The sequence below is a fragment of the Myotis brandtii genome, unplaced genomic scaffold (genome assembly GCF_000412655.1).
Source record: "Myotis brandtii unplaced genomic scaffold, ASM41265v1 scaffold436, whole genome shotgun sequence".
NCBI lineage: Eukaryota > Metazoa > Chordata > Mammalia > Chiroptera > Vespertilionidae > Myotis > Myotis brandtii.
This window is the reverse complement of record NW_005366679.1, coordinates 1,859,658-1,875,046: the sequence shown is the minus strand read 5'-3', so window position 1 is coordinate 1,875,046 and position 15,389 is coordinate 1,859,658. Positions and strand designations below refer to the sequence as shown.

General features: G+C 34.9%; 1 protein-coding gene across 4 annotated transcripts in view; it reads left to right on the top strand.

Annotated features, from left to right (window-relative positions):
* Positions 1-15,389, top strand: part of DHX36 (DEAH (Asp-Glu-Ala-His) box polypeptide 36) — a 42,356-nt gene that overhangs the window by 19,462 nt on the left and 7,505 nt on the right. For all 4 annotated transcript variants that reach the window (XR_001363717.1, XM_005874410.2, XM_014546223.1 and 1 more), the window contains 9 exons: positions 203-290; positions 2,805-2,860; positions 4,552-4,616; positions 5,379-5,522; positions 9,915-10,032; positions 10,683-10,781; positions 12,176-12,349; positions 12,497-12,583; positions 13,490-13,573. Coding sequence is in view for 3 of the 4 variants with exons in the window: in XM_005874410.2 (XP_005874472.1) it covers positions 203-290; positions 2,805-2,860; positions 4,552-4,616; positions 5,379-5,522; positions 9,915-10,032; positions 10,683-10,781; positions 12,176-12,349; positions 12,497-12,583; positions 13,490-13,573 (915 nt within the window). In the remaining variant the exon portion in view is untranslated. The remainder of the gene's footprint in view (positions 1-202; positions 291-2,804; positions 2,861-4,551; positions 4,617-5,378; positions 5,523-9,914; positions 10,033-10,682; positions 10,782-12,175; positions 12,350-12,496; positions 12,584-13,489; positions 13,574-15,389) is intronic.

Sequence of the window (15,389 nt, the reverse complement as noted above, 5' to 3'; positions counted from 1 at the left end):
TTTGACCTATTTGAAGAAAAGACTAAACAAATGAAAAATCTGGTTTACAAATTCTATTTTTAAAAAGTGAACTTGTATTCATTATTTACAATCAGTAACCAAAATTTTCCTTAGTATAATTTTAATGAAGGCTAAAGTGCACAGATTTTTTTATGTATTTTGTTATGTGATCATTTGTAATGATTATTTCCCTTCCATACAGGATGGTGCAATATTGGTCTTCCTACCAGGCTGGGACAATATCAGCACTTTACATGATCTCTTGATGTCACAAGTGATGTTTAAATCAGGTATTACTGAAATGTATTTTATTGCAATTCCAAGAGTGGTACTTGAATCATATGTAGCCTGGTTCTTATCTTTCATTTGAGGAAGTATTGCTTCTAAGGCCATGTCATTATAAGAACTTGGTGGTCTTAGCCCAGATTAGTTTTTTTCAAAAGTTGGATTATTTTACGTTTGTTTGGTTGTTTTTTTCTGAAATTCTAGGTGAAGATGGTGGGTATTTTAGTGAAGTTCTTTATGTGTTACTATAGTGAGAACATTTCCCCTCTCCTCCTAAATTTGCCTAATAAATTGAGCCCTTAAAGAGAAAATGTTGGCATGTGAGTATGTAATCCCTTAGTCCACTGATTCTCATCTCTGACTGTACAACAGTCAGCATGGCACTTATTTAAACTTCAGATACCTGACCTCCTCCTCACCCCAAATCCAAGAAAGTGTCCTGAAGTTTTAAAACTTTCTGAGATGATTTGATTCTTTAACAGTATTATTTTAAGAGATATCACCTCTTTTGTCTTAGAGAAATGCAGGGGGACATTTTTCTCCTATAAAATTCAGTTACAGCATCTTCAGGTGTCATTTTTAACTTCAAATCAGTAAAATACAAAGCAAATTCTATTTAATGTATAATTGTGAATATAACTTCTAACTTTACTCTCTTGAAGTAATTTTGACACATTTTTATTTTATAAAACTAAAAAATATTTGCTCTAATTGTATTGGGTAGACTAGTAAAAGGTGTATTTTTTATTCTTTGTTAAATTCTATTGTAGTAGTGCCCTCAAAGTATTCTTTATAATTAAAATTATTTACTCTTCTCAAGTTATAAAAATATTTTTATCTGATTACCATGACTTCTCTATGATGAAATGCCACTTTTTCTTTTTCTTGTAAGTGGTAACATTTCCATATAGAAGATTAGGCATGATTAAACTCTATGCTGAATTTTTTTTAAAAACAATGGGAATTTTGGGGGGGGTTGAGTTTTCCAACTTTGGCCTCTTTTTTCCCCATCATAAGAAAGCAGGGAAGATATATGCCCAAATGTAATATTATTTCTGTGGAAATGGGGAAAGGGTGTGATATGCTAGATTACTATAATTGACTTCATTAATTTTCTAATTTAACTTAATTATTCTCAAGAATGGAGGTATTAATTTAAACTTTCACCACCAGCTCAATTTCTTTGAAAGGAAGTTTTTTAAAGTTTAACAAGTATTTTTTTCTCAAATCATATTTTTAAAATTTAGCCATAATAATCAGTTATATACTGCTAGTCATTGTAAAAAAGGGAGAAATTGGTCGTACTCCATACTGACTGACAAGTAAATCTTGAAATTCAATTTATCAAATGCTTATCAACATTCTCATTCGTGTCATAAGAAATTTTGTTTCTGTTGACCACTTTGGTGTGTGATATCAGCTATATAAATTATTTTTATCCCAATTATATTGTCTTCAGCAAAATTGTTATTACTTTCATCATCCCTGACTGCTCTTTTTTTTTTTTACTTTGTAATGAACATTTTAAACTTATAGAAAATTAGAAAAATCATATAATGAATACCATATACAAATGACTTCAATGCAACAATTATTTTCATGGTCTAATTTTTTCCCTTTTTAAAGTAAATTGTAGCTATCATATGTTATCTCTAAATATATAAGCATGCATCTCTCAAAAATAAAGACAATTCCTTATAATAACCTCAATGCCACTATCATACCTAATCACTAACATCATTTAATAAACCAGTCTATAATCAGGTTTTCCTATTTTGCCCCTGTAATGTCTTTCAAGGTTAGCTTGTTCAAATTATAGAAAAAGTCAAACCAGATAAATCTTTGACTCTAGTTCTAGAACATCACTCTCATTCTTTCCTTACTTCTTTCACGTTGATGACTTATGGAAAAGACTAGATCAACTCTGATTTGTCTGAATCTTCATGTTATCGTTTCATTTGATTCTTTTTGACCTGATTTTTCTAAAAACAGGAAGTTATGTTTGAAGGCTTAATTCAATTTGAGTTAAGTATATTTGGTTTGAATTTTGATTGAATTAATGAACTTTATTTCATGTCACCAAAGTAATTTTAGAGCATTTTTTTAGCAAACCATTTGCTTGACAGCATTTTATTATTTTTTAAGTTCAGAAGGGTCACAGACAGTCTTTCTTTTAAATAACACCAATTCTTTTCTGGTAGAAATATAGCTATCTTGATTCATTTGGGTACTGTTGTTAGAGATTTAAGTCAGTTTGCATTTTTTTGTAACCACAGCTAAATGTGAAATTTACCTTTGTTTCCTTAACAGTCACCCTCCTTCCCCTCACTATACTGCAACAAACTTTCTATTAGCTAATAATCATGAATGAGCTTGAGCTATTTCATTTTGCAACTTAAAAAAAGTATGAATGTAATTTCTTAAAATTATGTTCTATATATGTCTGATGGAGCTTTTCTGAAACTATCTTAAAATTTAATTTTCTAAAAAGAAAAATTAATTTTCTTTTTAATTTTCAGACAGGTTTCTTATTATACCTTTACATTCACTGATGCCTACAGTTAACCAGACACAGGTATGTTAAATTTATTGACTATCTTTCAAACTGAGGCAATCTTAAAGGACTGCTTATTGTGCGTTTTGTTTTATATTTTATTTTTAAGACATTTTCAAATAGTAATCCATATAAAAATACTTCTTTGGGAACCTTTGCAAATGAGTCCTCAGGAGATAATTTTATAAAAACATGAATTAGAGAGGGTAATCCACAAATCAAATTAGTTATGTCAACCAACATTAGGGGAAAATTTAAAGATTGGTTTCACTAATAACTTGTTTGGCTTTTATGAATAAAAGAAAAAAGGTATGTGAGTTCCCATAAATATAAATCAACCCAGAAATTAAATATCTTTATATTTGAAATTTTGATTTAACAGCATTAGTATATATATATTTGTAGGTGTGAGATTTCCTGTTTTGTCAATAATGTATTATTTTGGTTTTTATTATTATGGTTTTGAATATTTTGACTTAGATTCAGAGATTACTCTGATTAGAATGAACTCTGCATTCTCAAAGGCAAGATAATTTTCTGGATTGCAGTGTTTGCAGGCCCTGGTGGGTCCCTTCTAGTTTTTCCTCTCTAAGAAAATATAAAGACTTCTTTTTTAATTTTTTTTACTTATTTTTTTTTACACAGAGGGAGGGAGAGTTATAGAGAGTTAGAAACATCGATGAGAGAGAAACATCGATCAGCTGCCTCCTGCACACCCCCCACTGGGGATGTGCACGCAACCAAGGTACATGCCCTTGACCGGAATCGAACCTGGGACCCTTCAGTCCGCAGGCCGACGCTCTATCCACTGAGCCAAACCGGTTAGGGCAACAACTTTTTTTTTAAACTAAGATTATTTTAATACCCTTTCTGCTGGTACCAGTCCTGAATAAGGCTCAGCCAGCTGAATTAGTTACAGAGTGCTGCTAGATAAAGAAGAGAAGAGGAAAGAGAGAGAACTCTTGATTCCAAAGACTTAGCAGAGTTTTCGATGTGGAGGCACTTCCATCTCTGACACCCTAACAGTCAATTTTTTATTCCTTTGCTAGAGAATATGTGATAGACTTGGAAACAGCATTTTCTCTATTACCACTTTTATACATGTAGGGATAAGTTTGTGCATTTTGTTGCTTTATAGCCAAGTGGGACTTGGCTGCATGTCTTTTCATCAACTTGGTAGCTTTGTGGATGCTGCATTGTTGGTAGGATTCAGCATTTGAAGAGGATTTTTGTTTTAATCCAGTCTAATCTCAAAAGCTAGTTTAAGAAGGTACACTAGCTAATATTTATTCTGATGAGTTGGGCATCTGCTTGGTTATTGTCATTACCCATATATTTTTGGGTAATTCATAATTCTTATCCTTAAACTAAATTTTTCTCTCTCCCTTAAAAGCTTGACTACACAATACAATGTTTAACCAGTTTTTGTTTAAAAAAACATTATGTAAATTATTGTATTTCTTTTAAAATCTTGTTTGTGATAAGGTTCTGACATCTGTGGGAGGTTTTAATTTGGTATACCTAAAGGGAGTTTTATGGTATTGAAAATGATGTATATCTTATAAATACAACTGTAAATATCAGATTCATACATATGTCAACAGATAAACAGTGCTAAAAATGAATAGTATCTGAAGTAATTTCTCTAATTGCAAGAGTGAAGTATCAGAAATTTGTGTACTTTTGGGGTTTTGATGTAATTTTTCTTACAGGTGTTTAAAAGAACCCCTCCTGGTGTTCGGAAAATAGTAATTGCTACCAACATTGCAGAGACTAGGTAAATATTGTTTTAAATATCAACTGCTTGTGATTATATTAGTTTTAAGCCCCATAAATTATTAACATACCTTAATCTTTTTTCTCTACAAAATATTTGTAATCTTAAAAATAAGTGTTTTAATCACGGTAGTGGCATAGGTTTGTTTAGTGTTTGTTTGTTTGTTTGTTTTAACCTATACTAATTTTTTAGCCTTCTTCAGAAACGACCTTTTAAGTGTTGTATGGGCGTGTGTTTTTTTTTTTTTAGGTTTTTTTTCTCAAAGCCTTTCTAAAAACCATGGGAGCTCATGTCAGTGTTTTTTTATTTGCCTTTTGTTGATTGGGGATGGAATAGTTTGGTAATTTGGCAGTTATATATAACCTTTAAAATGTATTGTCTTCAGGGTACTAATATACCGGTACAGCCCTAAAGTTGTTCTGTGAAAGCTGATATTAAACCATTGCACTGGGAAGGGGTGAGGGTCACAAAAGCTAGGAACTAAAGTCATCAGGCAAGCTATGAAGTTTGTCTGTGGGCAAGTAAGAATCTAGCATGGGATCTGCAGAATTGGCAGAACACTGCCACTGCAGGTGCTGAGGATGCATACATAGAGGTGCTTGATCCCATAACGTTGGTAAATGTGGGAAGAGTGGTGAAAATCCTGAACTGCTACAATTAATGTGATCCATTAGAAATGTTCTAAAATCTCTGTCTGTAGACCTGACATAGATTAATGTGCTTTTTATGTATTAATATTTTATATATCTATTTTCCTAACAGCATTACCATAGATGATGTAGTTTATGTGATAGATGGAGGAAAAATAAAGGAAACACACTTTGACACACAGAACAACATCAGTACTATGTCTGCTGAGTGGGTTAGTAAAGCTAATGCCAAGCAAAGGAAAGGTCGAGCTGGAAGGTAAGATGGGACTTTGTCTGAAGCCTTTAAAAATAAACAAAAATGGTATGTAGCAAAATATGTGGCTAACACTTAAAAATATTTATTAGGAGAGTTACTTTTCATATTTTGTAAAACACTAGCACATTTTTAAATGGAAAAATTTTAATTATAATTTCTTTGGAATTCGTATGATTTTTCTACCTCTTATTCTCAATACAGTTCATTAAAATTAATGTTGTTTATTCTTATTAGTTATATTACCTATAATTTTATTTCTTTTTAAAAGTGTATATTACTAATGGTAACTACTAATACTATTTGAATGTCAGGTCATGTCCTAATCACTTACTATATTAACTTAATTCTCAGCACAGTGCCATGAGGTAGGTTATTATCTTATTTCAAGGGTAAGGAAATTAAGGTACAAAGAAGTTAAAGAATCTGTTTAAAGTCACACGACTTTGTAAGATGGCAGAGGCAGGACTTGAATCCAGGCAGTCTGGTCCCTCAGTCTGGCCTCCTGGTTCCTGCACTGTACAGCTGTACTGGTTCTGCACCATTAGTTACCAAAGAACACACAAGGAAAGGACCTTTCTCCCATTGACATAAATAGTAGTATAAGTAAAAGTATGTCTTAATGATAGGAGAATGATTTGCCATTCACACAAATAATTGTACTTACTCTTGATTTTCATGCATTTTTTCACAGCCTTTTTACACTTTTATTCATGTGAGTGTAGAATCCTATTGAGTTGTAGAGAAGATTCCCTTTAGTGTTCAGGTATTGGCTTAAGTAAGGAAATTAAAGTTGAAAGAAAACATTACAGACCATTTTTTTAAGTTTGTAATATATCTATAAAGCTCTGACATACTTGCAGATTGTCCCAGTAAAACTTGATTTCCAGGTAGTTTATTAGATTATGCAAAGTCATGGTTTAGTGTAAGTAATGTACCCTTCTAATCACTTATTAGGGGATAACTTGATTGGGGACCCAGCAAAACTGGGGTTTTTCCATGCAGACTTATCACCACTGGGTGCTGATTTAAAAAGTATTCATTGTAGGGAATGGGCTTTGTCACACTTTTAAGAATAGCACATACACTAGGCCTTAGGTTTGAACCAGGAAATAAAATAAATGAAGTATGTTACATTTTTATCTAACTCTTCATCCCCACTCTCCTAGTGTAGATTAACTGTGGAATTACAATGTGGTTTTTTGTTGTTGTTTTTTTTCGTTTTTATATATTTTATTAATGTCAGAGAGGAAGGAAGAGGAAGAGAGAGATAGAAACATCAATAATGAGAGAGAATCATTGATCAGCTGCCTCCTGCATGGTCCCCACTGAGGATCAAGCCCTAAACCCGGGCATGTGCCCTTGACCGGAATCGAATCTGGGACCCTTTAGTCCGCAGGTCGACGCTCTATCCACTGAGCCAAATCGGCTAGGGCTACAATGTTTTAATTGAAATGGAAAATAGTCCCTTGTAGGCTCCATAGATGTAAATTCCTTTAGCAAAACCTGATTAGCTTGATAATTAATTTAAAGGTCAGAGCAAAATATATTATGTGGTCCTAGGTGGAAGCACCCTTAGTTTTTGAGCACATCCTATATAATAAAAGCCTAATATGCAAATCAACCAAACAGCGGAATGACCGATCGCTATGACGCGCACTGACCACCAGGGTGCAGACGCTCAACGCAGGAGCTGCCCCAGGCCCACAGGCCCCAGGTCAGCCAAGGTGGGTACCAGCGGGGAGGCCCCCCCAATCGCCCCACTGGTTGCTCCACAGATCGGCCCTGATCACTGGCCAGGCCTAGGGACCCTACCTGTGCACAAATTTCATGCACCAGGCCTCTAGTGTTACATAATAGATGATGTTTTTGTAAACTTGTGATAGAAATAGCTACAATTTTTAGAATTTATTTTTATTCCTGTAGGAAAAGGACCACCTTCTCCAATAGCAGCAAGAGTTGATAGAAAATTTGTTTTGTTTGAAAATACATGAAATGAATATTCTCACCTCTTCATTTATCTGTCCCTAATATTGTCCAGTGTATAATATCATTCATGTCACTAGATTTAAAAAAATGAAGTTTCCAACATTCTTTTTTTTTAATGTTTTTTAAAATATATTTTATTGATTTTTTACAGAGAGGAAGGGAGAGGGATAGAGAGTTAGAAACATCGATGAGAGAGAAACATCGATCAGCTGCCTCCTGCACACCCCCCACTGGGGATGTGCCCGCAACCAAGGTACATGCCTTTGACCAGAATCAAACCTGGGACCCTTGAGTCCGCAGGCCGACGCTCTGTCCACTGAGCCAAACCGGTCAGGGCGCCAACATTCTTTTTAGAGCTCAACTAATTAGCACATACCTAAAAGCATTTTAAATAATATAGACAAGTTAGTATAATGTCAGGATGTGTTACATAAAATGTTCACAAGGCATATAGAGATTAATCTAAATAGACTGCTGTTATTGAGCATAGCAGTGTGGATTCTGTAAGATAGAAATAGGGAACCAAATTATTGGTGGGAGAAGAGAGTCTTCTATTTCTTAGATCTAGGACAGGGGTCCTCAAACTACGGCCCGTGGGCCACATGCAAATACAAATATTGTATTTGTTCCCGTTTTGTTTTTTTACTTCAAAATAAGATATGTGCAGTGTGCATAGGAATTTGTTCATAATTTTTTTTTAAACTATAGTCCGGCCCTCCAACGGTCTGAGGGACAGTGAACTGGCCCCCTGTTTAAAGAGTTTGAGGACCCCTGATCTAGGACATAGGGATATTGGATTTAAGGCTATTGAAAACACATTGGGAGAAGGAATCTATATCTCTCCTATATAATAAAGAACTAATATGCAAATGGTCATCACACCCTCACGCCGGGGCTGGGGGACCTGAGGCTGCGTGCCCCCACCCCCGACCCCAGCGCCGGGCCAGGCGACCTGAGGCTGTACCCCCCACCTGGCTTGACGGGGGTGGGGCTGGCCATGTCTGGGTCTTGTGCAATTTCAAAACGCGCGTGGGTGGGGGGGAACTTGACTCGCCCCAGACTCTGACAGGAGGAAGATTTTTATATACATTTTACTAATTTTCTTTCATCTCTGACACTTCTATTATAGTGAAAGGGCAAGTAGCAATATTAAAATATTTTCTCTAAATTCCCTTTTAATGTGCGTGAATCTCGTGCACCGGGTCACTAGTGTGTGTGTGTGTGTGTGTGTGTGTATGGCTAAGTGTCCTTCCCTTCGACCAGTAGCTATGACGCACACTGACCATCAGGCGGCAGACACTTAATGCAGGAGCTGCCTTGATGTGCGCTGGCCATTTAAAAATAAAGGGCACCGTGGATCTGGCATCGACAAACCAACACTCGGCTTCCCCCAAGTGGGACACAGGCCCCGCCACCACCCCAGAGCGACAGCCCACCAAATTGCAGGCAACGCTGCTGGCGCAAAATGTGACCCACAGCCCAGCCCGGAAACGGTCACTGTGGACACTAGGTAATGATGTCATGTAGCAACTCCCGGCTTCCTCTCCCTAGGGACTAGCCACCTTGGAGTTTCTTCAGCCCAGGAACCTGACTTGCTTTATAGTCAGGTGCAAACAATTTACAGTTCAACCAAATGTTTGTGGAGCATTTTCCCATGCCTCATCTCATTTGATCCTCACAGAAGTCCTGGAGTAGGTAGGTAGGAGACTCAGTAGAATCCTTTTTTTTTTTTTTTTTTTTTTTTTTATTAGCAAGACAACCGAGATTCAGAAAGTTTACAAACTTGATCCAATGGAAAAGTAAAAAATGGTGAACTTGAAAACGACTTTAGGTTTTCTCACTGCGCAGAATACGGTCAAACACTGCTACAGTTAAATATTTTACCCTTGTTCTCCCTTGAGTGATCTACAATAATAATCTGCTTTGTGTTGATATTTACTGCTGTGTTGCTGACAATTACCTGAAAGAGAAGTTGGGGTTTCTCACTAGGCTGGAAAAAGTTTAGCTAAATCAGAAAGCAGGTCTAATTAAGCAAGTTTATCTCTATATAAAAGGCTAAGTTGACTCGCGCATGCACGATACATATAAAGCTCTCACTGGCGCCAATTGCACGAGTGTGTTTTGATCTGTCATTGTCAATTGTGAATTTGGTTGACACTCCTATTATAGAGAAAGGACAAATAGTGATATTAAAATATTCTAATTAATTTCCTTTCAATGTGCACGAATCCGTGTACCGGGACACTAATATATGATAAGTAAAAGTGAAATAATAATTAGTTATGGTGTGACTTGTAAGAAATAGATAATTGGCTACGTTTTCTGCCTATTCTTTTCTCTGGAGTTCTAAAATGTCACTCATAAATGCTTCTTCCCTGCTTCCCTCCCCCCCCCTTTTTTTTTAAGAGTTCAGTCTGGTCATTGCTATCATCTGTATAATAGTCTTAGAGCAAGCCTTCTAGATGACTATCAACTGCCAGAAATCTTGAGAACTCCTTTGGAAGAACTTTGTTTACAAATAAAGGTAAATTAAGTGTGTGGTTCAAAAGCTAAATGGAGGTGGGGTTCTAATTTTTATCACGCGTTTGTTTCCTGTGTGTGTTAGTAAACTATGCTTATAAACTTCCTTCAAATGCTTATTTAAAAGTTTTTCATCATTTACTGCTCTGGAGCCAAAGAACCTGTGTTTGAATCTCACCACCCCTCTGACAAGCCAGTTTTGTTACATTGGATAAATAACTTAAATTCACATAACTTTTAATGGCACATAGTTAAGTGTTCAGTAAATATTAGCTACTGTTACTCCATCTTAAGATTTTTATTCCTCTTTATAAACTACTTAACCTTTTTTCCAGTATTTTACATATTTTCATAAAGTTATCCTTATTTTGAAAATAAGGTAATCAACTTGTTAATTGGTAATCAACTTGTTAGTTGAGATTTTAACCAACTACTTTTCTCATTAATAAGAGTTGGTGGATGATAGAAAGTAGCATGTTAGCCTTTAAACATGTTTTTATGGAATCACAAATGTAATTTTAACTTACTCTAGTAAAAACACTAACTTGAAAATAATGTTTAGGTTTGCTACTCTTCTTGAATGAGTGACACAGGCAGGACTAAACTGTTATGACAATATATGATACATGTTTAATTATATTTGTCTTCCCCTAGATCTTAAGGCTAGGTGGAATTGCTCATTTTCTGAGTAGGTTAATGGACCCACCATCAAATGAAGCAGTGTCACTCTCCATAAAACACCTGATGGAACTGGTAAACCTGATTTTTCTTTTTAATTGTAACTTAGATGTAGAATGTTAAGAGCATGTCAGCCAGCTAATTATATATTTACTCTCATTACTGCAGAGCAGACTGGTGAATGTACAGTGCCAGTTTTATACACTAGTTGACTATTCACCTGAGTGTATGAAATATGAGTTGGAAAGTTAAAAAATGATACCTTTATGATGTTTTCTAATACTGGGTCCTTTCCAGACAATTTTTTTCATTGTAGGCTTGATTTAAAATTCCATACAGTTTTGAAATCTTTGAATTCTTGGTCTTTGTTTGTATTCTTGAAATGAATTTGGTTGTTATATTCTACTTTTTCTGATTACTGTAGTGTTTTTAGAGTTTTTGTCAAATCTAAGTAACTTATTGACAGTATGGACATTTTATTAAGGCAACTCTTGTGTTTTTGAAGAAATACTAACAAGTGGGTTTTCTCCAAAATAGCATGTTTCCCTACCTGTCATTTTATTCTTACTGTTTTTTCCCCTTAAAAATTTTTTTTAATGAAGTCAGTATTTTGAGAAACTAAGTTTCAGTATCTTAGTCAAGTGACTGCTTACTTGGTAGCCATCTGTGCAAGATCATGTTGAGAAGCACAGAACTAGCTGTGAGGTAGTGCCTACAGCGATGAGAAAGGGACTGTGACTTAGTGCCCAGAATGGAGAGAACGAAGTTAGAGCCGTGCTGTCCATTACAGTAGCCACTAGCCTCATGTATTCAATGCACAGTAATAGAACATTTCTGTTATCGCTACAAGTTCTGTTGATTGGTGCTGAGTTAGAGGATGCCCAAGTATATTTTACATACTTCAGTTTTATTTGAGCCATCGTGCAGAATGTTTTGAGACTTTAGCCCATATTAGAACATTGCAATAGCTTTTAATGTGAGTAATAAGTTGTTTAAATGAACAAGCATTGTATATTATCTAACCGTCTTTGTTGGAAAGTAGGTTAGATTTAGTGAGGTTACTAGCATTTTAGGAAGTAGTACGGTTTTACTAGTGACCCCTCTCCCCTTCAGGCTTTTATCTAATAGAATATAGCTGGAGAGCTAGGTGGTGCTTACAATCATCTTGTTAGGGTAGAGATGGACGACCAAAGGACAGCAACATTTAAAGCCTGAGCAGGGTGACATCCCCTCTCGCAACTGAATTTAAGAGCTGATCTTGATGTAATCATTTGCAGACAACAAAATCTTGAAAAGGCCAGCAAGTTCTTGTCAACAGTGGGGTCTGGAGCCCAGGTTTTTAAAAAACTTGACTGTGAATTACAGCATTCCCATGTAAGAGTGGCCTCTTTTTTTCTAAGCAAACTAAAATCAGGGTTGAATGTGATGCTGTAGAATGTCTGTTTTAAACATAAACCCTTGCCTTACAGAATGCTTTGGATAAACAAGAAGAATTGACACCTCTTGGAGTCCACTTAGCACGATTACCAGTTGAGCCACACATTGGAAAAATGATTCTTTTCGGAGCTCTGTTCTGTTGCTTAGATCCAGTCCTCACCATTGCTGCTAGTCTCAGCTTCAAGGATCCCTTTGTCATTCCATTGGTAAGAAAGATACAACGGAAAGGCTCGGCATTTTTATGCAAACGTAATAGTTGTTGCTTAGGTACAATTTTTCACTCGCTTTTTATTACTGTGCCCTATTATATTCTGTCAGAACCATTTAAATTGCCTTCCTCTGTATTTTTTAAGGGGAAAGAAAAGGTCGCAGATGCAAGAAGAAAGGAATTGGCAAAGGATTCTAAAAGTGACCACCTGACAGTTGTGAATGCATTTGAGGTAAAAAAAATAAATAACTTGTGACAGTTTATTCAAGAGAAAAGCTGATAATATTTAACTTTTTAAAACCTATATTATCATAAGTATTAGGAATAAATTGCTCAGTGAGAATGTTTAAAATTAGATGAACATTTGAAAAAAATTTAACCTCATTTTTCAGTGTATGTTCCTGTTGTGATCACAATTGAACAAGTGAATAATTTATTTTAAAATTTTATTTGATATTCACTTGTATCTATCTTATTGACATTTATGACAAGTCTCTCTCTGATCAATAAATTAAACCTATGTTCCGATTTAATATTTTGATAGAATATCTTAATCATGTACATTATTCAGAATATAGACATTTTCTGCTTCCAGATGCCAGGCTTAGCTGAAGATAAACATTTATCACCCATCTTTTCAAAAATTTAAATGTTTTGTGGTATATAGAGACCGCAACTTCTAGAGTCAGTTTTGTACTGCATAGCATGGGATTTTTTTTTCTTTCCACCTTTGAGCTCATTCAGTATTACTTCCTTTTTTCCCCATCTTTCCTCCTCTAGCTAAAAAATAATTTTAGGTTTGTGAAGTTGAAAAATATTTGATAGCATTGAAGTTTGTTGAACAGTGCTCATTTTGTTAACTTCATTATGTGCAGTATGATGCCAGTTTATATAAAATACACAATGTATTACTAGATATCTTATTTGTAGAAAGGTCTGGAAATTTAGTGGCAGTTATCTCTTAACAATTAGGATCATGGGGAGGTTTTTGTTTTTCTTTAGTTTATAAATTTCAAAATTCTTTGACCTTTTTACAGAGAGAACATCAATAGAAGATTATTACCCAAATAAAGACAGACAAGTAGGCAATCTTTGCTTTGGGGAATGATAGAGTTTTCTTTATTTCTTTGCATCATAGGGCTGGGAAGAAGCTAGACGACGTGGTTTCAGATATGAAAAAGATTATTGCTGGGAATATTTTCTGTCTTCAAACACACTGCAGGTAATGGTGAATGTTTTGAAGTGATTCTCATTTATATTAGAGAGGGAATATATGAATGCATTTTGTACAGTTAGATTGGTAGCAGAAGGTTAATTGTGTGAATTTGTCTTATGAAATTGAGTCATTATAAAAATCTTTATTAAAGCAACTGCAACAAAATAATAAAAGATGTATAATACAATAAACAACTGATGGCTGAGGAAAGCTACAAGAATCTAAAGTATAGCAAGAAAACACAGTAAAGCTCGGTTACTGTTCCTGTACCCACCCTCTAGTTGACATTTTGATGGTTCTGCCTGAAAATTTTCACTAATACTCCTAAAACCTATTTTTAATATCAAACAGGGTATCTTTAACTTTTAGGTAGGTATCTTTATCTTTAACTGATTTAGTGTAGTGAGAAAACACTGGGCAGTAGGCATTTGTGAAACAGAAGAAAGTTAACAATACATAGGGCAGATGCTCTGTAAGGGAGAAGTGATCTCAAAACAGTAAGAATAGGAATGTCCTCACCTTTCCCCATCACGTATACACTTCAGCTGTGTAGCATGAACCCTGGACTGGACATTTAACAATTCTATAAGTGGGTAAAAGAATCAGGAATCTAGCATATTTAATCAAAACTGCCAAAGCATCAACAAAATAAAAAGAAGGATCATGGCTATAGCCTTACTTACAACTGTTTCCTAATATGGGGCAGTTTAATACCCTTTGTGGTCCAATTTTATTTTTGGAATTCAAACAGCCTGGTCCAAATTAATTGACAGGATTGAATGTTGAACTTTTTAATGTTCTTACTTTAAAGTTTAAACCAAAAATTCACTGGTTATATTATTAAGTATGTTCAATCAAAGAGTTTATTCTTTAAAACATTTCATCGTGTGGTATCTTTTGAAACATTTCCCCACATGCAACCCAGCACCTTACACTGACAATGCATATAATCGCAGCGGTTTGCGGTGTCGACCTCAGCTCCACATTGTACCTGCTCCTAGCGCCTGGTCTGTTGAGTCAGCCTGGACGTTGGACTGAAAAGGGTTAAGAATGTGAATTCAATAAAACAAAAATAAGAAAGGAAACCATAGAATGAAAAGACTGCTGGGCTAAGAAGAAAAATTAAAGACCAAAAGAATTACAATAAACAAAATATACATCCCTTTAAAGCAAAGTACTGCCATAGAAGAAAGGTTTGAGATCATCACACTTTGTAAATGCAGCTGCAAAAGGAAAACATTAAACTAATAAGTAAAAAACTTACAGACAGGAAGACAGGACTAATCCATCCTGAAAATAATAGATGTCTATACATAGACAATTCAAGTGTGATGAAGTATGTATTTGAGAAATGTGTAAGAACGTTTTCCTGGAAAAAAAAAATGAACCACAAGTATGGAAAGTTGGCTAAACCCAAGTGTTATTTGAGAATATTGTATTCAGTCAAGATATTTAAATCTGAAGACAAAAGATAGACATTCAAGAAAGCACTTGAAGTACTGCACCCATAAACTTGAGCTGTCCTTGAAAAATTCATTGAAAATGAAATGCTGCCTTTTGAGGGATGAATCAAAACGAATTCAGTAATGAAGAATGCACACTAAATCAGCTGGTGATGTACACTGAAATTATGTAAATATACTAGTTCAAAATAAGAATGTAAAGATCATTATCCAGAACAATAAAAAATAATGATAATAAAACTCAGGAGGTAACCCAGAGAGTCAGTTATAAGAGAAATTCAGTTGGAAAACTAAAGTCACACAGTTCATAAAAGGAAGATACACTTAAATATGACCAAGTTTATGTTTTATAGTCTCTT